This window comes from Poecilia reticulata, linkage group LG9 (genome assembly GCF_000633615.1).
Source record: "Poecilia reticulata strain Guanapo linkage group LG9, Guppy_female_1.0+MT, whole genome shotgun sequence".
Lineage (NCBI taxonomy): Eukaryota > Metazoa > Chordata > Actinopteri > Cyprinodontiformes > Poeciliidae > Poecilia > Poecilia reticulata.
The window spans coordinates 13,612,925-13,636,174 of record NC_024339.1 but is presented as its reverse complement, the minus strand read 5'-3'; the positions used below and the strand labels follow the sequence as shown (position 1 = coordinate 13,636,174).

Below are 23,250 nucleotides of genomic sequence, written 5' to 3'. Positions count from 1 at the left end.
TATTATTATTATYATCATTATTATTTTTAACCTTGATCTGCTGCAGCAATAATGGGTATAAAGCAGCACAAGTAGTGTTTAGCAGGTAAATTGTCTTGACTTACTGGCTCGAGAAAATTCAAGTTGTGACCCATAACAGAGCAGCAAAGGTATCAGAAAGTCTTTTTCGGTTATCTCAATTTCTGTTTGGAAATGTTTGCATTTTTTTTTTTTGAAGAAGAAGAAGAAGCAAGTCTCGACATCACAAATGGCATTTTGCAAACTTTCAAGTCGGCTGCCATGCTTAACAATTTACAGCCATAATCACTTTTAGTTGCCAGTAAACTACAAGGCTGGCTGCAAACGTGCTAAGCACAAAGGAAAATTAGTACCACCAATAACCAAAATAGCTCAATTTTCTCAGTGTCGATCCCCCAAATTAATCAATATCTTCAGTTTTTGGCCTAATTGTCAGCAATTCCCTCCTCCCAATGTTTGCAGCACCACTCAGGCAGTCACACAGGTAGGCAGTGAGTTTAAAAACCATCTCAATGTTTATTAAACCCTCTGTGTAAGAACAAGAATTAGAAGTATTTCCATTACAGTGAGGCAAGAAGGTCTTTTCTTGTAGCTGTAGAAACACAAGAAAGTAAAGGAGGAAGAAGGGGAATTGTAGAGAGGACACCTCTCAGAGGCTCGGCACCCTTTAAGGCCCAATGTGGGCTCAGCCCTGTCCAATCTGGCCCAGTCAAATTCTCGTTTGGTTGGGCCAAATCCAGCCCAGTGCACGTCTGGTCTGGGTTAGTAGTGGTCCAGGCCGGTGTTTCAGAAAAGAGCTTTGGATCCCTGGTTCTCAAACTCTGACCAGGCGTCATTCAGTTCCATGAAGATCATCTTGGCGTACTGTTCGTACGGCTGACCGGTGGCCTGCGTGGACAGAGGCGGCGTTAATCACTGAAGGTCCGAGCGCCACACTACAACATGTGCAGGATTTTGAAGCTGTACCTTATCTGGATGGACGACCAACACTGCCTTCCTGTAGAATTTCTTGACCTGGTCAGGGGTCACGAGGTCAGCCATGCCCACGGGCTTCCAGCGCGTCTCCCCCTCCCACAACACTGTGTGCAGAGTTGAAAGTAGCGCTCTGATGTTTCGCTCCTTCCCTTCGATCCATTCCAAAATCTGGAAAGTGGAAAATAAATGACAACGTCAATAACTCAAGAGGTTTGCTAGAGAACAAAAAGCGTTAGGAATAAAATAAAATAAAATAACTGAAGTGTAAAAACACACGGCCTGAACGGACAGGCAGGGAAAAAAAGAGCATCGTAAGAGGAACAGAGATCGACAGCTGTTATGTGCACTACATAAATCTGGTCTCTTTGCAGATAAAAGAAAGTTATGCGTTATTGCTGTATCGAATGGTCAAGTCAAAGTCCGCACTTGAATTGAACCAAGAAATAAATGGTAGGATTAAAGACGTGCTGATCAGACTATGTCCATCTAATCTGACTGAATTGGAGCCACTTTGTACAGAGGAATGGAAAAACTATTATTTTTTAGATGTGTAAAGGTTGCAAAGACAGAAAATTATAGATTCAGGAGAGCCAATTAAAAACCTCTCAATATTTACAGATTTTGATTTGCAAAAGATGTTGAAAAAGTGTCTCACTATGCAGCTATGCACCATCTTTTGTTGACCTTTCAACCATAAAGACCCCACTTACAGGGGCAGCGTTTTCCAGGCAAGTAGTGCCATTTCATAACAAAGTCAAGTAACTGCTACCTTCAGTAGTTATTAAGCTACTGTATATATAAAATAATTTAAAATAAATTTGACGTTTGTCTCTTTAAGAAGCTCCTGCTTTTCGACACGCCGCCTTCAACACGTCATCTCAACATCAGTTCTCCGTTCAGCTGTTTTCAAATGTTCTTCAGTTTATTGGACTGAGAAATAGTTCATACAATAAGCTCTGCATGTGTGCAATTTGACCAAGTGTTTGTTAAATGCTGTTGCCGCTAGTCTGGAGGAGCCGCGTGGAAGGCGGCGCCCGGTGAGAGCAGAATGGCTGCCACAGGAATTCAAGGATTTCTCAAACCAGCATGGAAGAATCAAAGCAAAACTCCAGGAATGTTTTTGATGAGGGAACAACATTATAACATGATGTAATGCTCAAAAAAGACTATTTTACATAATGCAGCCACTTTAAACACATATAGGGATTGGCTGTAATTTGAAAAGCTTGTGAACAAGTTCGGGGAATATAAATAGTTTTGTGAACATATACAGTATTTATGAGTTGCACATGAATTACATTCAGCTTGCTACCTGCAACTTCAGGGGATCCATGTCTTTCGCTATCCCTTGCTTCCTCATTTCAGAGATGGTCCTTGGTCCCTTTTTATCAGGCCTGGAAGCAAAACCCTGAGTGGACAGAAGCTCCTCAAAATCATCCTCTTTCACCTTTGGTTTGGGGCCTACGATAAAACAGCAGCACTGATTAAGGGCTTAATCTGAAACTCATCAATGAGAAGCATTTCTGTAGCAGAAAAATCTCAAATCCTTTCCCCGGGCTTCTCTTACCAAATCCAGGCCCGCGGACCCCTCTTTCCTCCCTCCCACCAATGACACTAGAGAAGTTGAGGTTGTAGTTGGGCTTAGAGGGCTGTGTGCTTGCAGGCTGAGATGCTGAAGATGCTTTAGGTGTTGATCCAGGTCCAGACATCCACGGTTTGGTCTGCGCTGCGGCTGGTCTTCCCGACTGCCAGGCTTGGGCTTGAGGCTTCGCAGAGGAAGGGGTGGAGGAAGACGGAGTCTTTGTGCTGAATGAAGCCCCTGAAAAGTTACTACTTGCGGAGCCTGCAAGAAAAAGAATAAATGTCACGCTTACTTTGGGAAGAGATTCAAGTTGATGTTTTTCCACATGTTAGGGTCACTGCTTGTTAAATCAACCATGCAACACTGTAAAAAGCAAAAACTCACCAGGTAAATTGGAACCCAGGGATCCAAGGTCAGCAAAAGGATCAAAGGTCTGAGACTTGGCCTTCGACATGGACGACGCACCAGAAGCTGCAATTACAGTTGGAGTACGAGTCAGACGCACATGTGGTAAATCCATTAGCAAACCTGATATGCCACCAAAACAAACACCACAAGCATCGTACAATTTGCCAAGTAATATTCCTCTACACACCTGTGTTGGTGTAACTGGGTTTGCTCGTGCTGGTGGTGATGCCAGGTGTGGTCTTGGCCGCCCAGCTGTCCCACCCACCCAGCAGGTCTGGTTGGCTGGCAGAGGACGTCATCTTAGGGCCGTCTTTCGCTAGCTTATCTGTGAAGACCAGGTGCCCATAATTACTACCGTACCAAGACGTAGCAGGAAGTTTCACTGATTTTGTTGACTTGATCAATTTTAACATTCAAAAGACTGACGTGTGATTTGTACTATTTTATCCACTTTTTTGTTTCACGAGAGCATCAACAATTTCAGTATATTTGGGAATTATTTTTATTTACTATGTGCAGTTAAATGGTGTCCTGATGAAGCCTGTTTGAGGCACTATGAATGTTGTGCTGTGCAGACACAGTTATAATTTACCTAATGATGAAGTAATAAGTAGTTTTTTTATAATCATTTACATTGTTTTTTGCAATAGTAGCACAAAATAATAAAATTCTAATCCACCCCCATCTTGAACAACTATTGATATGTCTTGAACACAAATTGCATGGGGGTTTTATGTCACCGACTGATACTGAGGCACCGAATTACAAAATCGAAAGAAAATACAGGGCTTAACTTTTTACAAACTGTCTGATAAAACAAAACAAAACAAAAAAATCCTCGCTGTGGGAAGGAGTTCATTAAACAGAAGCAGGCCCATGGCAACTTTGAGAAAGCTGCAGAGATCCACAGGTCTGGTAGGAAAATTGGTTGACATGACGACAAGTAGCAGAAATTTAACAAAACACGTTTTATTTCCCAGTTCTTCACAGTTATGCACTACTTTAGACTTGAGCCATCACTGAAAACCTCACTAGAATGCCGACGTGAGGTTTTCAGGTTTTTTTCCACAAGATGTGGAAAAAATTAAAACGGTGTGAAGACTCAGCTGATTGTGAACTCACTGAGGTTGAAGAGGCTGGTGTTGGATGCAGGGGTGGTGGTACTGTGAGCGGAGCTGAAGCCGCTGGTCGCTGAACTGTCAGAGCCCAACAAGTCTCCAAACAGGTCGGGCCCGGAGGCTTGGCGAGAAGAGCCCACGCTGGAACCAACGCCAGAGCCGGACCCCATCCCGAACGGATCAAACAGGTCGCCCATGGCTGCAAAACATTCACGATCGGATGAACATCACCTTGAAGTTAAAGAAAGCGTTTTTGGAATAATGCTTCCAGCATTACAAACTCCCACTCCTCACGTTTTGCGTCAGGTGTGGCTCCACTGGTTGGCTCGCTAAAGAACAGATCTTCCTGCACTGCTCCTGTCTGACCAGCAGGGGGTGCAAACAAGTCATTGAGGAGATCGCTGTTGCTGGAGGCGGCTTTCAGGCCGCCCTGGTTGGAAGCACCAGAGGAAACCGCAGATGAGGCAGGGGCCTCGGGGTCAGAGTTCAACCCCAGGAGGTCAGCAGTGTCGCTTCGAGCAGAGTCCTCGGGTGCTGGAGGGGGGTTCTGGTGGGAAGGAGGAAATTAAATCGTTGGATCTTTGACAGCACTGTCAGAGCACATTAAAATGAAGCCTTCAGTGTTATTTTAGCAAAGTAAGTGATCCACCTGGAAATCAGCATCGAACAGTTGTTCACTGAGGTCTCGGGATAAAGCTTCCCCACTGGGAGCAGAGTAAGACTCCCCCTCCGACTGATCGCTCAGATCCTCCTGGTCGTTCAGGGATCCTCCTCCTATGCTGTCTGTGGCGTCATGAGGGCTCTGAATGTCTGAGTGCACAAGGAAGAAATGAGAGCAAATTTTAAAACAAAGTTTGAAGTATCAAAATACTTTTAATTCATGGAAAAAGTTTGGTGTTTGAAGTGGTTCGCAGCTAAGACAGGAAACAAAAATCAGAGGCTTTTCCCTCTGAAAAAAAAAAAAAAAAAAAAAACTGATTCAAAATATTCACGTTTCAACTTCAGCGAAATACAAAAGAGTAAATTTACCTTCCCAATCTAGTGTCTGGAAGAAGTTGCTAGAGTTGGCGTCGTTGCCTACAGAAGAAGATTCTGACTCGGTTGCGTTGGCGCCATCTGGGGTCTGAGCCGGTGGAGGCGACTCCGACTCATAAAACGCAGAGGAACCAGGCTGACGGGGAAGCTCAGGCTTACCTGTGGTGGTCACACACCCAGTTTATAGAAATTGAACTGGTTCTACTGGAAGGCTTGCATGGAAAATTCTGTGCTTCACTTCACACTATACCAGAGTTTCATCTGTACTTTTACTGGAACAAAAATGGCTAAAAATCCAATTAAAAAAACCCCCAAAATGTTTTATTGTCCTGCTAAGCAGATACTAATAGGTTATAATATGCATCAAGAACAAGCAAAAAGTGACACTATTTAAACACACTGAGGAGAAGTTTTCACTTTGCAGACAAAAAAAAAAAAACAGTTGCATCTAAAAGAATTATCATGGAAAAGTTTAATATTTTTTTTGACATTTCAAAAGGTGAAAGTTTGATTAACTTAGATTCATTATACTGAGATAATTATTTCAAGGCTTCAGCAGTTCTTGTACCTTTTGATGATTATTGCTTATAAAAGATGAGATCTCAAAATCCAATAATATAATATTACAAAAAAAGCGCCAATTATCAAGCTAATCAGCTTATTAACTCAAAACACCTGGGAATGTTTCCTGATGCATTTGCTCCGACATTCACACCCGACCACGCTAGACTCTTACTTTATGCTGCATTTTCTTTTGGGAACTGAATATAAATCCAACCAAACATTTTCATGCTATTATTTTTCACCCAGTTATGAATCATATGTTCTTTTGTGTTGCTCCGTCACAATAAAGTCTGAGGTTGTAAGGGACAAAACTATTGTCAAAGGTATCTTACTATTTTTCAAGGCTCTACAGAAGCTATGTTAAGTAAATCAAATCCAGAACCTACCAAACTTGCTGAGGATTTCCTGCTGCTCATCACGAGACGAGAAGAGTATTTTGGGGTTGAGGCCCTTGGTCTGGAAGCCGTCCCATGGAGGGGACTTGTTGCTGGGTCTGTCTCTGGGTTCCACCTCAATGTCCAGATTAACCTGGAACAAGTCTGGGTATTTCTCCTGGATGTCACAAGCGTCCAAATCATACCTGAGAGCAAAAAAACACATGGAGGAAAAAGCCCTTGAGTTTTAGCTCTCCTGTAAATAGTAAAAAGTCAGTATCATTTGAGTAACAATATTCCAGTTTGTACTGATATTCATTAGTAGACAGTGTACATACTTAGCAAACTTGACAGTAGTTGCATTTCTTGGGATAAAGCCCGTGTGAAACTGGATCTGAAACATTTTCATTGATGCCATCTGGAAAAGATTTTTGACATCAGAAAGTCAGTCAGTCTTTTGGGCAGAATAGTTTTTTTTTTTAATTAGATATGAAAGTATTGATAAAATGAAAGTCAAAATCCTGGTAACACTCATTTGTGCCTGTACCTTTGCCTGGAGACGCCCACCCAGTGTAGATCTAGCGTGATAGATCACCACAAGTACATCTCCTTGAACTGTAACATTGAGGGGAATCTCTGCTCTGCCATCTTCCATCTTAAAATCCCTTGGGGAGACGGGAAAGAGAGAATAACTGAATAAAAGAGCTATGCCGCTTCATATTGGGTAAACAGCAAAAAGCATTACAGGTCAATCATACTTCATCCTGTCGTACTCCTGTGAAGTGGTGAGGACCCTCTCGTCTCCGACGTAAACTTCGCAGAACGGCCTGCACCCGTTGCGCTGCTTGTTGAACAACGGCACCGGTGTCATGACGATAGAGTGAATCGTCACAGGCTTGAAGTGAGGGACTATGGGCTCCTCTGCCATCATGTCGCACATATACTCTATGTACCTACAACCAAAAAGCAACATTCAAGAGCACTCTATTATTTTGTGAAAAAGATATTTAAAAAAAAAAAAAATAATACAAAAAATGTCAGTATATAAAAATCAACCTAGATAAATTTCACAATTTGAGAGGAAACCAACAAACCAACGCAACATTTTCTGCACACTGGGTTTCGTACCTTTTGTGTGAGGGAGATATGCCAGGCGGGCAGCGTTTCATAGAGAACATGTAGACAGCAGCCTCAGCTGTAGTGAAGAGGCGACAGAAACACAGGAAAGAGCAAACTGCCACTGCTGATGCCGCTCGGCCGTCCTACACAGAAAAAACCCCAACAAACAATCAAAACAATTAAAAGAACAGCAGCTGACTGCAGTTTTACTAGTAATGCAGATCAATCACACACTTTGCATGTTTTGTCTCAAACACGGTTGGGGTTGATGTTGACGAAAGGTAAAGAAGACGACACACATAATTACTGACCGAATCAGAAATGCTCACTGATCGGCCTTCAGCTGTTTTGTGCAAAGTTAAAGGACGTTCAACACCAGAAATGTATTTTGGGTTTGCACAAATATGTACCTAAACTGTAACAACTAAAGCAATTTTAAAGAGCTTTTATAATTAACTGACACATTTATGAGTAGCAAGATTTTAGGATGCAGTGATGCACAAAGACAAATAATCAATGTGTACATAACCTTATAAATTATAGTTTCATTTATTAACCTATAAAATGATCTCCTCCATTTTTGAGCATGACTGGAGGACTGGCTCACTCACCAGACAGTGCACTATGCAGATGTTCCTCTGGTCCTGTTTGAGCCACACATGCATGTTCTTGCAGACGCTGTAGAGACTGCGGAGGTTGGGAGCCCGGCGCACCTGCCAGTTACACTCTGAAACCTGGACACAAGGGACAAAGAGAGACGATGCAGAGGCTGAAGTTTTTAGATGCAGTTCTACTGGGTGAAGAAACCAGCTGCATCTCATTACCCTGCACCAATTTTGTAGGATCATATCCACAAACACGCTCTTCTTACCCTGTTGTGGAACCGTGAAGGCCTGTAGGATCGTCTAGACAGGTTGTACACAGCGTAGTGGCCGGCGTGACGTGAATCCAGAAACAGACGAACTTCTTCGATGTTGTTCTTTATCGCAGACTCCACCCCTTCTGCTGGAAAAGACATCACTACACACACACACACACACACAAACTGCTCAGTAACCCCAAAAATAAAGGTTTACTAGTCTTAACATGAGACACTGCAATGTGTGTTCACTTTAACTTAATTACATTTACTTAAACAACAGAATCACTTTCATAAGAACAACAAAAGAACTTGGGGAAAAAAAATATTTTATGGCAGAAACTTGATCTACCTGCTATTCTGGAGGTGATATAAGAAATATCCAGATCTCCTTTGGCATAGCTGAAAAACAAAAAGCAGACTTAAAAAAAGAGGCAGAGCATATGGAGGGACACATCCATGTTAGAAAATACTTCAAGTAATTAAAGAAAAGGTTGCTTGACTAATGCCTGGTAAAAAACACAGGCAGTTAGTAGGTAAACTAAAGACTAACAAATAAAAATCAAGAAATGGAGACAATTCTTTTGTAACATTCAACTATCACTCTGGTTTCTAATGGCTTCTAACATATGAAAGCAGTTTGATTGGTACATTCCTCCTTCATTACAAACCGACTTTTCTAGGCACCGCAAACATTTGCCAAAACACCCAGTACCACAGAGTCAAGTGTTTTTGTTGCACGACACACCAGGCTATAAGACACTCTTACAGCATGTACAAACACACTGCAACATATTACAAGCAATGCATCATGGTTCGCAAAGCAAAAGTATCAAAGCCATCAACTCCAGCTAAAGTAAATATTATGGGATGGCATCAGGACGCACAGCGGGATGCTGGTTAAAGACACATGAAAGGTGAAAACGTTACTCAGTGGAGTGAAGAAAAGCTCATTATTACAGTTTATATATTTGCTCATTCAAACTTTTAAGCATTCATTTGTGACCAACCGTTCCAAGAAAAGATGTATGGACATCCTGAGTTAAATCCTGAGTAAAAAAGGGAAACGACTTTAAAGGTTTTTCAAGGGAACAGAACTGGGAGGTTAAGTGAAAATGGAATTACATTTTTTTATTACAGTTGATAAACTATTAATGACAGATGGTCCTATTGCTCATTGCTAGTTTCACTATATTTTAACTTTCTTTTCCATCAGTCAGATGTCTGGTTATATCCTGACGTTTTCCTTTCATTGAAAACTTGTCCTCACTTGCATAGTTTCTTCTGAATGCCAACTCTAAAAGACTTCAGTCCTTCAGCTGCTGTAGAGACGGACAACAATGTAGCATTAGCATTGTTTTGTGAAAACTAATCATCATGTTAGCAATTAGTTATCCTTAATAATAATAAACTGGTTTATTCACAAGCCTGAAAAACTGATGTCATGGCAGGAACTGCCTGGTGAAGTCAGTAGATGATCAATATCAGATCACTTTCATCTCGACTGGCTCCGGCCATTTGGAAACTCAAAATTCCAATCTTTTTTCAAACAGTGAACACACCACACCCAAGAATTACAAGGTCATGCTGACAACAAAGAAGTTGTCGCTGCAAGGAAGAGGCTCAAAGTGAGTCAAGTTCAGCATCAGTGAAGCTTTAAAACTAAACTTGTTCTGGAAGGTTGAACAGAGGACAGTAAGCCTGCCATGTTTTGTTTATTTTGAGCTTTTAACTTCTGGGAAAAGCTGGATTTGGAAACGGTAACCTTTTGAAAATCTCAGTTATGGTAAGGGCTTGCATTATCTAAATTTGTACAGCCATAAATGCCGTTTTAATAAAACTAGCTGCATTAGGCCATATAATAAAATGTTAACAGTTTGTCAATCTTAGAATAATAGTAAAATCTGGTTTCCAGCAGCTGCTCTTACACAGCGGTGTGTCATCATATCAGCAATTAAATGTGCAGAGCAGGAAGGCAGGAAAAGAAAATATTTTAATGATGGTTTAATTACTTCTTATAAAACAAAGCTCCCTTATTTACAAAAACTATAAATGGGTGAAAGACGCTGAGTATTGATGCAACAACTAGAAAACGTTGGGTTTTAAACACACCGTAAGGTAAACACCCTTTAAGTTACAGCAGGGAAAATTTTATTAATCTAGCAACAACATCTTATCACAAAGAATGCAGATGGCTGAAATATATTTTTACTTCACCCCAAATTAATACCCGTCTGCTCGGCAACACTCAGCTGAATTATTGAGTGTGTGATGTTAGGATCGTGAAGCTGTGATGATGGACACAGAACAGCAGAAGTTTTAGTAAAAGGTTTTATCCTCTAGATCAAACACATGCTACGGGACACAGACGGCAACGCATGAGATGACAAACTTCACCGAGCCATATTTACCTCGGGTTGCTAGGAGATGTACACAAAGTGGGACCATGAGGGATTGGGACAGAGAAAAGAAACAACATAAAATAAAAATAAACAAAAACAACCACACGAATGGATCAAACAGATGAAGAAAAAATAACTGAAAGAAGGGTCAAAGTTGTGCAACAAGGAGTGAAATTTAGCCATTTGCTTTTTGTCAATCCGAAATACGAAAACAAAAATTTGGACAACTGAGCGACTAAATGTTCCTTCCTTACATGGAGAGCCACTCAGGAAGGAAGAAGTCATTACGTCAAATGCAAAATAAACAAATGATGAGCGCTGGAGATAGGCACCAGCCTCCATCTCAACCCTCCAGGGATGAGAGTGTTTAGGAAATGGACAATGGCAAAAATAAAAAGTCAGAGTTGGTTATGGTACGAAAATGTACAAGACAAATGCCTTAATTATGCTGCGATGCGTCAGGTGATCTGATGAAACTCAAATGGATCGTTCGGCCATGATGATCATTGTTAACGATGCACTAACTGACCTAAATCTGGAAATGTTTGGGCTTATTTAATGTCAGAAAGAAAGAGAAAAAAAATATACAGTGTCGGCAAATATCTAGTTTTAACTGTTTATATATAGAGAGTATACAACAAGTACATATAAAACATAGATGGATGGTTGGGCACATAGAAGAATGAGTAGGTGGTGGGATGGATGAAAGGATGCTGATAGATTGATGGATACCATTTTTAAACAATGGGATGTAGAATAAAGCCTGGAATTCCCTTTCCCCTCCAGAAAATAGTTTTATTTATATTTTTATTGACATAATTCCAGTCAGTTCAAAAACTGTACAGGTTATGCCAAGTAAGAAAGTTCACATATACAAAGCTTTTCATGATAAATAATCAAATAGAAAATATAAAGACACTCATAGCAACAAAGTTGGAGCCTTACCTGGCTACTGATTGGATGACTTTAGATGATGTGTCTTTAATGTTGGTCAGGAAGCGCTCCGTTCCTCCCCTCAAGATGTCCAGGAAGCCACTTCCTGCTTGATCGGGATCATACACTCCTGGGCATCATGGGAAACAAGAGAAGTGAATGTGATTTTTGTAGAGTGACAGACAACATGTCCATTTAACAGCACTGAGTGGTCCAATAAAGAGGAGAGGCAGAAAACAGCTTGGACAAATTTGTTGGCTTTATACTGTGATAATTCAGGTTCTTGATGTTTTTTTCAGTAAGGTGCAGATGGAGCTAATCGTCAAAGGAAAGAACAAACACGCTCCGCTTTTCAACAGATGGCACAGAAATCCTCTTATTAGGCATCAAGGAGGTTGCATGTGTGTGTAAGTGTGTGTGTTTGCTGAAAAAGATAAGCTCATTACAGTAGTTTTGGCAAATGTACACAAAGAAAAACAGAATAGCAGGGTTTGCATTTTCACAAAGTTCCTCCTGCAGAGAAATAGGAACATTATTTTTGCCATGGGGATTTTTTTTCCTAACTTACGTTGTAATTATATCATTTCAAATGCAAACAGCAAAAAGATTTTCAAACTTGAGAACTGCCTTATTGGCAAAAATATATATATTTTAGCATTCAAGATAAGTATAGACTTAAAAGCCATTACTGTTCCACGTCGGCCTGGGTCAGTCAGAGTTTCTCCGAATGAGAAACCTTCAGTAAAAAATATCAATTTTACATCATTGCCTTGTTTACACAAAATATAAAACATGGTCTAGCAACAAATATTCCTACAGTCTATAAAACAATAACAAAGATTATTATGAATGTGGTAATAACTACAAATTTAGACAGGCTATCTGCTGGGGTAGCTGAACTGCTCTCAGCTGCTTAACAGAAATGCTACGTTTAACTTAGCAAATGTAATTTTAAGTAAAAGCAGCTCGTCAGTTTTTGCACCATGACTTTATTTTAGCAACAGGAAATATTTACAAATGGCTGACTTCCTCCTAACCCTGTTGTATAGCTGCCTCCTTTCAGCCAGCTGACCAGCAGCGTGCAGGAAACCAGCTTCAATGTAGAAAAATAAAACTAAACTGACAATGCCCAGTTCCGCATTTTAATATCTTCACTTAGGTTGCAACACCCATTTTTGTTTTCTCGTCTATGTTTTCCTTTAAAAAAAGTTGAGCTAAAGCTGCCAGCTTTCACGGTTCATGGAAGACGCACGTCAACGCATTCAGTAGATTACCAGGAATACTGGGACACAAAGCTAGAAACCATCACTTAAAGCCTTGGTAACCATGCTTCCTAAACATCTCCCTCTTTGCAAAGTGATATGTAATCTGTCATTTTGTTTGCATGCAACACTGGAGATTTAGGGATATTCTGCTAGCCTGTGAAAGCATAAAAACCCGTAATCTTCAGAGATCCCAACATTACTGACCAGACTTACCTGCATTGTTGTGGACACTCTGGATCTGCATGGGTGGCTGCGCTCCGTTGTTTCCGAATCCTCCGTTCTGCTCCAGCAGCTGCAGACATTCATAGCCATCATAAACTGGCCGCCAACAGTAATACGTACTCAACATAGTTGCAGGAATGATGGAAAAAAAAAAAAATACTGCAAAACTGGCAACCAAAACTGCTTAACGAGAAGAAAAAGCTGAAGACGTCATGAAAAATAAGAACCCTTGAAAAGTATCAACAAAACGATGTTGAGCAAATTAAAAATGCAAGCAGTTTGAATTCACGCCTTTCTTCACTGCGAGTCGACAGCGCTGCGTTTCCATCTCTGCTCCATTCCTTAATTGTCTCCTCTCTGCTACGTCTCAGTCTGCCGCTCCATATGTCTCCACTGAACTGCAGCGGAGAGTGGAGGAGGATCGTAATCTCCTTATGTCCAGCAGGGAAACCGTTTCTTAGCCCTAATCAGATCAGCGACCGCCAAATCCACCGACACTCCCCACCCTCCCCCCTGAACACACTCGTCAGTCTGGTCTGGATTCAGGTCTTTGCATAAAATTTAGGAAGATTCAGGTGAACTGCTTTGCTGCTGGCCAAAACCAAACAGGTAATTTATTTTGTAGCAAATATTTAGTGGAGGATACTGAAGACCAATGAGGGAATTACTGCAGATCAAAAAGTTGGAGGAATGAGTCCCAGTAAGACCTGCAGATTTCAAACTGAAATCAGCTTTCACAGTAAGTACAAGGATTTGAGTTGAAAATCATAAGATTAAACTGAAATTTTAAACCGACTGTGCTGCCAGTAGTAGAAATGTTTTCTGCCTGGACAACAAAACAATGCCACTAAACAAACTACAATTATTTAATGTTTTTGACAAAATTCAGTTCATGGAAACCTCCAAGTGTCTGCCTGTTTGAAGCTGTGGGCGCAAGTAAGAAAGAAGCCAGAAAAGGAGCAAACTGACTCCTTTGTGCCTCCACAGAGTGCGTGTGTTGCATGAGAGACTTAGTAAAAGGAACCGCATCAGCAATTTGAGAGGCACACAGCGGAAGGGGCCGTGTGACTCTCTCAGGCTTACAGACGGACGAGCAGTCTTAGCCAATCAAGACGGTTTATCAAAAATACACCAATTGATATCTACTTTTTACTTGAACACCCACTTCTGTAATTGGAGACTTGGGGTTGACGTTACGAGCGGCTGCGATCTCCTGCAGCTGGTTGACCAACTCTGTAATGGATAGCCTCTCATCAGGGTTCACCTTCAACATGGAGCCTAGAAAAAAGGATTAAAAGGGAAAATAACAATAGAGTAGGCAAAATTATACTAAAAAAAGAAGAAGAATCATTTCTACTCTGTAAATATTACACAGACTGAGAATAACGAACAAGTAGCAGCACATACGTATAAGGTCATGAAACACAGTGTATTTGGCATCGTTCTGTGGGATGGAGTATTTTCCATTGACTATCTGCAGTTTGGCTCCATCCTCAAAAGGATGCTGCTTAAAACACAACAGGTAGAGGATGCACCCAAGAGCCTGCGTGGGAGAACAGATGACCAAAGTGGAAATTCAGAATTCAATTTACTTTCAAATAAAAAGTGAATCAAGAAAGAAAAGAAACAGTAAAGAGTTTCTAGGTCCTGACCCAGATGTCCTGTTTCTCATTGATGGGAAAGTTGGAGTACAGATCGATCATCTCTGGTGTTCTGTACGCTGGAGTGGTGTTTCTTGTAATCTGCAGAGGGAAAAAAAGTACAAGTATGTCAGATACAGTCATATATAAACCAGCCATGTTGTTTTTAGATATTTTCCAATAAATTAGTAAAAACTACTTTTTTATCCAATTCACCAAGATTTTCTTATCGCTTGTGTACTTTTGAAAAGGATAACATTACAACACCATCATACAAGCCGTTTGCTCTAGCATATATTTACCATCATTGGTCTGGAAACATTAGCAGACAATATTAGATTTACAATTTCTTGTCTCTGTGCATGTTTCTGTGTGGTTATGGTATTAATAGCATTAATGTAATCAATCTGTGCTTCCTCTGGTGAATTCAATCAAACATTTCTGGTTCCTATTCAACACCAAGATGTCATTAGTAGAGTTTCAGTGTAAATGGAACTGGATTCAGTGAGATAAATGGAGGCTTTACCTAATTCAAGTTTGTTTTTTGGGTTGTTTTTTTTCTACATACATAGGAAACATGTATTGAAATCTGTCACTTTGCTACATTAAGTTATTAAAATATAGTTCTGCATAAATTGTCTTGTTTTTTTGTTTGTTTCTTGGGGGAAGAAAAATAGGATTGTACATGGCTGCTTAATATGATTAACAAATGCATGTTAATCCATAATATTGTTATTATTTATCAATTAATACTCCTTCAGAGAGGCCAAAAAAAAATTTTAAAAAATAAAACAGTAGTCTGCATTAGTGCAGCCCAGTATAAATGAGATTTTGCTCATTATGTTACGTCGCGTTATTGAAAAAAAACTTGCAAGAGGAAAAATGTAAATCACATGTATGTAGTGGTGTTTTTAAGAATTTAAACTAGTTCAGTGAGTAATGAGATTCGACCTGATAGCAGCACAATACTTGGTAAACATAAAATGATTCCTATAAAACAAAAATTTGAGGAATTTGTGCCTGCAGTGGGCAGTTTTGTCACATTATGTGAGCAGATCCTTAAAGAGAAAAAAAACAGGAACAGGTTGTGGAAATGAGGAGGAACAGAACATCAGTAACTCCTGCTTGTATCCAACAGGTCAGTGTTTCTTTTTTATTTAGAGAAGTGTGTCTGTGTGTGTGTGTGTGTGTCTGTACCTCATCCTCCACCATGGACCTCTTCTGTGCAGACCAGCTGTAGTCAGGATAATGTGACACTGTGGTGGCGCTGCCAAAGTCACACAGCTTGATGGTGCCCTGGTTACTAATCAAGAGGTTCTCAATCTGCAACACATCAGAGGCCGTCTCATTCAGCTCCACCGCACAGTAACAGGCTCATCATTCTACGCCCGTTTAAAGAATCATTCTTCAGAGCCGACCGACCTTAAGGTCTCTGTGGATGACCGGAGGTTTCTGTTTGTGCATGTGCTGCACGGCTCGACATGCCTGGTAGAAGATTTTCAGCACAGTGTCACATGACATGGGAGCTCGCTGCTCGACGCGCTTTATGAAGTCCACCAGCTGACCTGAGGCAGAGCAAACATATTTATATGAATGATGATTTACCGTTTTAAACGAAGCCGTTTATTAACACCAACGGTTCAGAGAATTGTTTGAATCTTTCTCAAAATGTATGCAGTTTAACGAAGGAAATGTGTTCAATATTTATTTTACATGATGAATAGAAAATGGGTAGGAATCTACCAGTGTTTTGCATTTGACAAAAATCTGAACTATGTGGAATCCAGGTGTTTTATTGATGTGCTTTTTATTGATTTTTTTTTTTACATACTTACAGTTGCAGTAAGTCTGCAGGTTACTCTGAAAACAGCTTACAAGACAGTCACTGTGCTTGTTACAGTACAGAAAATAATGTTGCATATTTCTAACATGCTATAGTTTTTTTTAAATCATTATTTTGGCAAAAGATAAGTTTTAGTAAACAAGGATTTGACTTTATGCAAATATTGCAGCAAATTTGGTTTATTTTGACTTCTTTTGGACATTTCTAACCCAATCATATTGGATGCAAATCTCTGCTTTGTTCATTATGAAAAACTTATGAAAAAAGGCAACTGCATATTAATGCATACTCTTTATTTAAAGAGGAAGGTGCAGACTAATAAAGTTGTAAAAACTGCTGAATGAAAACTAGGGCATTTGTAACAGAAGAAAAGGAAGCAGAACAGGAAATGAAAAAGCCACAAAAAAGGGAGACTTTCATCACCAGTTCCTTCAGAGTTCCTGAGAAAGTGCAACGTCACCCGAATTAACACAACTACGTTGGATGGATGAGTAACCCCGGAGCCCGACATGACGAGGCAGACAGAGGAAGATGTACCAACACTTAGGAAAAGGCCTGTGTGCAGAAGTGGGAGTCGGTATTTACCTTTACACAACTCTGTGAGGATCAGAAACTCTGCCTGCCCGGTGTCCGACTCCTCCTTACTGATTGATGCAGCAGAGCAGAACTGAACCATGTTTGGATGACCTGATAACTTTTTCTAGAAGAAGCCAGAGGGTGAAGGAACAGAGAACAAACAGAGCTGTGACGTCAGGCCTACTCTCAGATTTGACTTTTTAAACTGTTGATACTAAACCTTTAAGCTCACTGCACAAAGAGACGGGTTTATTTCTTCCAGGCCCGACATTAAATCAGACTAAACTTCCCTTGTTTTAAGTCAGTCAGCATCACCAAAAATACGGTTTTGGTTAAATGTCAGGGAGAGTTTTAAATTTTAATGGTCTTCAAATTCAGAATTTTGTAAATTGTTTCTTAATTTTTGGTAGACATTTTTTTTATCTGTATAATTTGGATCAGACATTTTGGATGTCAATAAGATTAATCCAATAGTTTATCAAAATTTTAGTCACTTTTTCCGACAGAATTTGTGTAACTGAGTCAGGTCTGTAGGCCACGTTTCTCCAAACACCTTTATATTTCTGAGAAAAAAAAACGATCTATGGGACTGACATAAGGGCTTTGTAATCACAACCATTCACACCTACTTTGGCAGGGTGGAAATTTTACTTCTTGGCTGATGTTGTAAGATGTTGCTTCAAACAAACAGCCCCACAAATTGCTGTGCTTCCCTCCCTATACAACCCAGTTGGGATAGAGCTCTGAAGAATGCAAGCTTCCCTCTTTTATTTCTCCAAATGTACCAGCAGTCAGTGTGGCCACACATCTCTGATTTCATCACACCACAGGACATGACTCTGAAGACCAAGGTCTCTGTCCCTGAGAACATTTAAAACCAGTGGTGGGAAGTAACAAAGTACAAGTACTTCGTTACTCTACTTAAGTACAATTTTTGTGTATCTGYACTTTACTTAAGTAGATTTAATAATGGATACTTTCTACTTTTACTCCACTACATTTTACAGTAAGTATCTGTACTTTCTACTTCACTACATTTTACAAAACTGTCGCGTTATTCGTTACATCCAAGTCGCATTGCTCTTTTTTCCCGTTAAAATGTGAAGTTCAGAGGCTTAAGGTGGCGCCGTAAAATCCGAGCAATAACGTGACTTAGTGTCTGTTGTCACCCATCGCCTCCACCTTTACTCGCACGAGGAGCTCCAAGACATGCGCAGTGGTTTCCTCTGAGCGGGAGGCGATGTCTGTCTAATCGTCAGTAATATAATAGCGCTGCATAAATTGATATAACGACATGAAAATCAGCAGCGCTTCGCTTTCACAGACGGTGGGGACTTTGTCCAACTTTTAGCGTCACTTGGAAGGAAAGCTTAAAGAAAGGTAAGATCTGTGGACGTGTTAGCTAGCTGTACAGAGACACATGTTGCATCTGCGATGAAAAAAAGTTGTCACTCATGCGCTGAATTATTGTGTGGWGGTGTTGACTGAGGTGTCGCATATATGGGACAACGCTGTGACCAAAGTCTGCATTAATATGACATTCAGGAACGATCAGATTCTTCTGGACGGATCTTTACTGATTACATTTATTTCAGCTCTAAGTATTTAATATCTAGTTTTTTTTCATGGGAATGTGGATCTTTCAGATCAATTTGAGAAGTAATTTTGATAGGTAAAAGTAAATTTTTTTGTGTCATGTAGCGCGGGTATCTGGTCTCGACTTGGTCTCGGGTAGGTGGTCTTTACAACCACCTACCCCTGAGTACCTCTGCTACTGGATCCTTGGTTGCCTGTCCTCTCCCACCCACCTTCTTTCCATCCCCTTTCTGTTGGATTTCTTTAAAAAATAAATGCCACTAGTGGCAAAAAAAAAGTGAAGTTCATGCTATGTTAGGACAGGAGACAAKATGTTTCCATCMCTGAAATTATGATGCATAGAATCACATATCTAAGTCTAAACTATGTTACAGAGTAAACACAATAAAAACATGCTTTATCTGTGGCATTGTTCATTAAAATGGCACATTACTAATGTATTAAAATTAAATACGATCGTTACACTTAATGATATTAGCGATTAGGTAATCCATTCAGCAAGTACTTTTACTTTTAATACTTAAGTATTTTTAAAAGCCAGCACTTTTTTACTTTTACTYAAGTACAAATGTTAATGTGGTAGTTTTACTTTTACTTGAGTACATTTTTGCCTGTGTATTTGTACTTTTACTTAAGTACAGTTTTTGAGTACTTTCTCCACCACTGTTTAAAACTAATCTTTATTTGTTTCACTGTGGATAATGATACTCTTCTACAGCCAGCAGCTTCACAAAGGGTTTCCTTTTGTTCTGGACTTGATACACACATTTCAGCACAAAACACACTCATCTCTGGGGCACAGAGCTCGTCTTGTGAATGGCATGACGGCTGGACTTTCCCATGCTGTTTATACTTGTAGTTTTTTTAACATGGCACATTCAGGCAGCTGGAAGTCAGACCCAAAGATGGACCAGATTTGGAGAGGTCCTCAGAGAGGTTCCCTTTCTGATTTTTTTTAAATATTATTTTTACAGAAAGTCATATGAGGAAGTTTGTATGCGAGCTGATGCCTTAAAATCCATCCACAGCTGTGCCTCCATTTGGCTCAAATGTTAGCCAATAACCTCCTGGTTACATTATCCTCAAACATAAAAGAAAGAAAGAAATCAATCACCTGTAGATTTACCACCAATTACTATTAGTACTGTTTGTCTCTTGAATTGCAAATGTAACGCCTGGCTTTGCCTATAAAATAAGCAGATAATTCTGTACAACCAGCTTTTAAACCCAAGGTTTGTTCCACAAACCTCAAACATGTGGGTTTGATTTTAACTTGGCTGTTTCACATGACAACATCTGCTCCCTACGGAGGCAGAAATTTCCAATGTAATCTTAAAAGAGATAGAGTATTGTCAATCATACCATGAAGCAGACTTCCTGTATAATTTCCTTGTTCTTTTCCTCTTCGTTGGACAGCAGCCTCTGAAACAAAAACATGCAAAAAAATAAATAAAAAATCATTTGTAGCGATACTTTTCAGAGAGTGCAGACAAAAAGTTTTGTTTTATCATTTTATATGACTGTCTTTTTGAAACCCCAACATCTAAGGCATGGTTTTGCTACATCTAGAGAGAAAACACAAATAAAGTAACGCTAACCAGAGTAGGAGTGCTCGATGCCACTGTAAAAACTTTAACAAATCAATTATGCAATAATTTTGTCTTTGTTTTTGAAATAACAGTGAAAACCTGTTTAACTACAGTGCTGTGCATTGTAATCCTCTCTCACACACACACACACACACACACCAACGTCATCCCAGCTCCAGATATAAACAGCTGAAGATCATTTGAGCTTCCAGGATCAACTGCTGAGAGATTTACAAAATCACTGATTTCAAATCGACCACAAAATCTCCCACTGCTCCAGTAGACATTACAACATGTATTGACATTAGTGTTAAAAGTGTGTTGCAAAATGCTCAAGCAGTGGGCTAAAACTTTGAAGTTGACATTTTTCCCCATATGGACACTTCAAAAGAAAGTTTCAACATTCTCATAAAAGAGGAGCAATAAGAGTGTCTACAGATTTAACAGAATATAATATGAAAAAGAAGTTTAAACCACTCAACTCTCTTTAGCATCTTGAAAAGCAGGTGAAGCTTTTTTAAATATCCAAGGGATTTAAAAGTGGAAAAGGTTCAAAACAGAAAGGAAAATGAAGACTAAAAAGCGAGTTATTTTTCCTAAGGAGCTGATCACCATCGAACATCATCTCATCTCCAGAGATAAACAACTGAAGATCTTAAAAGCTGCCGCCATCAGCCGGTGAGAGCCTTACAAAATCACTGATTCCAAACAATTATTTCTATGTACATGCTAGCAATACTTAGAAACAAATCAGTTTGAAATATTCAGTCCTGAAGATAACTCGTCTTACCTTCAGAGCATAGTCCTTTCCACCGCTCATGTCCTGGGCTTCATACACAAAAGCAAATCCACCTTAAAAGAAAAAAAAAAAACCATTAAGAGAAAACTATAAAGAGATAACAGCATATTTACATTTTATTGTGGCATTCATAGGCAAATAGCTTACATCTGGAATGTTTTGTGTATTGTAACTATAATGCGTGATGCAATCACACATAACAATGTCCAAAAATAAACTGTATGTGTTTAAGTTTAACTTGCTCTGACTGGAGTTAAAATGGTGACAAACCAAAGAAGAAAACTCATCCAGCACAGTGTTTCTACACAGCTGATTCCAGTGGACAGAGTTCAGCTCCCTGCAGTTCATGATCAGAAAAAGTTCTCAGAAATTCAGCTGACGATCCTCCAGAAACACTACTCTAGTCTAGAACGGTACAACCACAGTCTTATCTGTAGATCACTGAATTGCTGCACCAGACTAGTTTGAAACGAAGTAAAATAGCTGAAAAACAAACACAGCAAACTTTCTGGCACCAGCTTAATCCTTAAACCTCAAGTGCCTACGATAAGGCCTGCTAAAAAGAAATAAACTCAGTTTCGAGCGGTTAGCTGTAAGCTGGAGGCTGTATTCAAACAGCAGGAAGAATCATGTTTTACTAACTATAATCTGTCTGCCGCCAATGGATACAGCAGGACAGGATGGTATTATGTGTTGCATGGAATAAGTTTGTGGGACGTTTAGACTTCAGCAACAAGAAACAAATTGTGTGTTTGAATTCATTTTAGTGCATTCATTTGCATTCATTCATCAATAGTTTGCATTGAAAAAACAAAAATAAATCATAAAACTTACTTCCAATTGAAATTACTACTATTTTTTTGTCAAATTTGTTTTTAAATTATTTAATTTAATAAACATTATAATTAGAATTGTTTAATTTAACAACTGTTAAATTCCTATTCCAAACGTAAAAGTCTGTACTGATGGAAGACAAAACAAAAAAATCTCAATAATCCAAACACGTGAAGCGTACGGTCACCATAGCGATGAGTAAATCAACAACCCGCCTTGAGTTCCTCAGCAAAAAAAAAAAAAAACTAAAGGAACAGCTACCCGTCTCTAATCTTTAACGATTTATTTACCCAAGGATGGCTGCTCAGGTGTGTGTAAGACAGATTCATTATCCCAGTCCTGATTCAGTGACCTTGTTTGGGATTCAACCCAGTAACCCGATAGTCACACAGACTTCTTTCACATAAGCAGGACAAGCTCATTCGATTTCTGAGCTCCGGACTAACAATGCGTTCAAATGTAGTTGATAGTTGGCACAAAGAGCAACAGACATTTTTATTCCCCCCCAATTTGTTAGTAGCAGGAATAAAAGTAGCAACATCACAGTGGGAATCCAGGCCTGAACAACACAAGGCAGAAATTTAGGAACATTTATTTTTCCTTTTATCCAATTTAAGCTGCAAGACTTCTCTGTTCACTGATCTTTTGAAATTAATTTAATTAAATCTTATGTAGATTTGTAAATAAATAAATGTATAGGTGAAAATAAAAAAAATTAAAAAACCCATCTGGTGGGAGCCATTTATTGTAAGCATCCAAAGATCTTGATGCAGAGCAACAAAGAAACCTTTCAGGCAGCAGGACGCGAGTCTGAAAGGGGAGGGGGAGTTTTAATGTAAAACGATCTTCACTTCAACCAGTTTAACCTGTGATGGGCCGTCCAGGACCGGCTCAGTTAAGACACTGGACGGTCTGATAACATTAGTACGACATTGTTGTCATGTAACTGTCGGATACATTGACTGATCCTAGTGCTTTGTTGGTGTCTATGTAGTCATATCAACATGTTAAATAACTTTATTCTGTTTTTGTTTTTTTTCTAGGAATAATTTTAAAGAGCAATAAAAGCATACAAAAACATTTATCAGTAAAATGAGTTTTATTCTACTATAATTCAACTGGGACTAATTCATCTTGTGAAAGCACGAGAAGGATTAACAGAATATTAACTTCTTACATTACAGGTGAGGATACAAATAGTTGTGTAAAAAGAAAAAAAAAATCAAAAATACATATTTGTTAAAGTAAATCAGTCATTTATTGCTCAATAAGTTGCATCACACTGGAAGGTGCATATTCCAATGCATTTAGCTCTATTTGCACTTTATGTCGACCTCATTCAGGAAGGTGATCGGCAAGTTAGTGGAATCAAGGTATTCCAAAGCTTTTAAAAACGCATGGGTTCAAAACCGCAGCATGTTTTGCATTGTAGCTTCATTCCTATGAAGGACATGCCAGAGAAAGTGCTGCAGTCTAGTTTTGCACATTCTTGTTTAGCT

At 39.5% G+C, this 23,250-nt stretch overlaps 1 protein-coding gene across 2 annotated transcripts in view; it reads right to left on the bottom strand.

Annotated features, from left to right (window-relative positions):
- Nucleotides 1-201: 201 nt before the first annotated feature.
- Nucleotides 202-23,250, bottom strand: part of gak (cyclin G associated kinase) — a 24,464-nt gene continuing 1,415 nt past the window's right edge. Inside the window, exons 2-30 of one of the 2 annotated variants that reach the window (XM_008418036.2) lie at nt 20,909-20,970; nt 19,892-19,951; nt 16,943-17,057; nt 15,937-16,079; nt 15,712-15,837; nt 14,527-14,616; nt 14,282-14,417; nt 14,040-14,152; nt 12,866-12,944; nt 11,400-11,517; nt 10,464-10,472; nt 8,405-8,454; nt 8,065-8,213; nt 7,805-7,927; nt 7,203-7,336; nt 6,833-7,027; nt 6,622-6,739; nt 6,413-6,492; nt 6,087-6,280; nt 5,131-5,295; nt 4,751-4,911; nt 4,396-4,648; nt 4,106-4,300; nt 3,171-3,308; nt 2,960-3,046; nt 2,561-2,836; nt 2,306-2,454; nt 985-1,161; nt 202-906 (exon numbers count right to left, since the gene is read on the bottom strand). In XM_008418036.2, coding sequence (XP_008416258.1) covers nt 805-906; nt 985-1,161; nt 2,306-2,454; nt 2,561-2,836; nt 2,960-3,046; nt 3,171-3,308; nt 4,106-4,300; nt 4,396-4,648; nt 4,751-4,911; nt 5,131-5,295; nt 6,087-6,280; nt 6,413-6,492; nt 6,622-6,739; nt 6,833-7,027; nt 7,203-7,336; nt 7,805-7,927; nt 8,065-8,213; nt 8,405-8,454; nt 10,464-10,472; nt 11,400-11,517; nt 12,866-12,944; nt 14,040-14,152; nt 14,282-14,417; nt 14,527-14,616; nt 15,712-15,837; nt 15,937-16,079; nt 16,943-17,057; nt 19,892-19,951; nt 20,909-20,970 — 3,797 coding nt within the window. In that variant the 3' untranslated portion in view covers nt 202-804. The remainder of the gene's footprint in view (nt 907-984; nt 1,162-2,305; nt 2,455-2,560; nt 2,837-2,959; nt 3,047-3,170; nt 3,309-4,105; nt 4,301-4,395; nt 4,649-4,750; nt 4,912-5,130; nt 5,296-6,086; nt 6,281-6,412; nt 6,493-6,621; nt 6,740-6,832; nt 7,028-7,202; nt 7,337-7,804; nt 7,928-8,064; nt 8,214-8,404; nt 8,455-10,463; nt 10,473-11,399; nt 11,518-12,865; nt 12,945-14,039; nt 14,153-14,281; nt 14,418-14,526; nt 14,617-15,711; nt 15,838-15,936; nt 16,080-16,942; nt 17,058-19,891; nt 19,952-20,908; nt 20,971-23,250) is intronic. The other variant, XM_008418038.2, reaches the window with a different exon arrangement.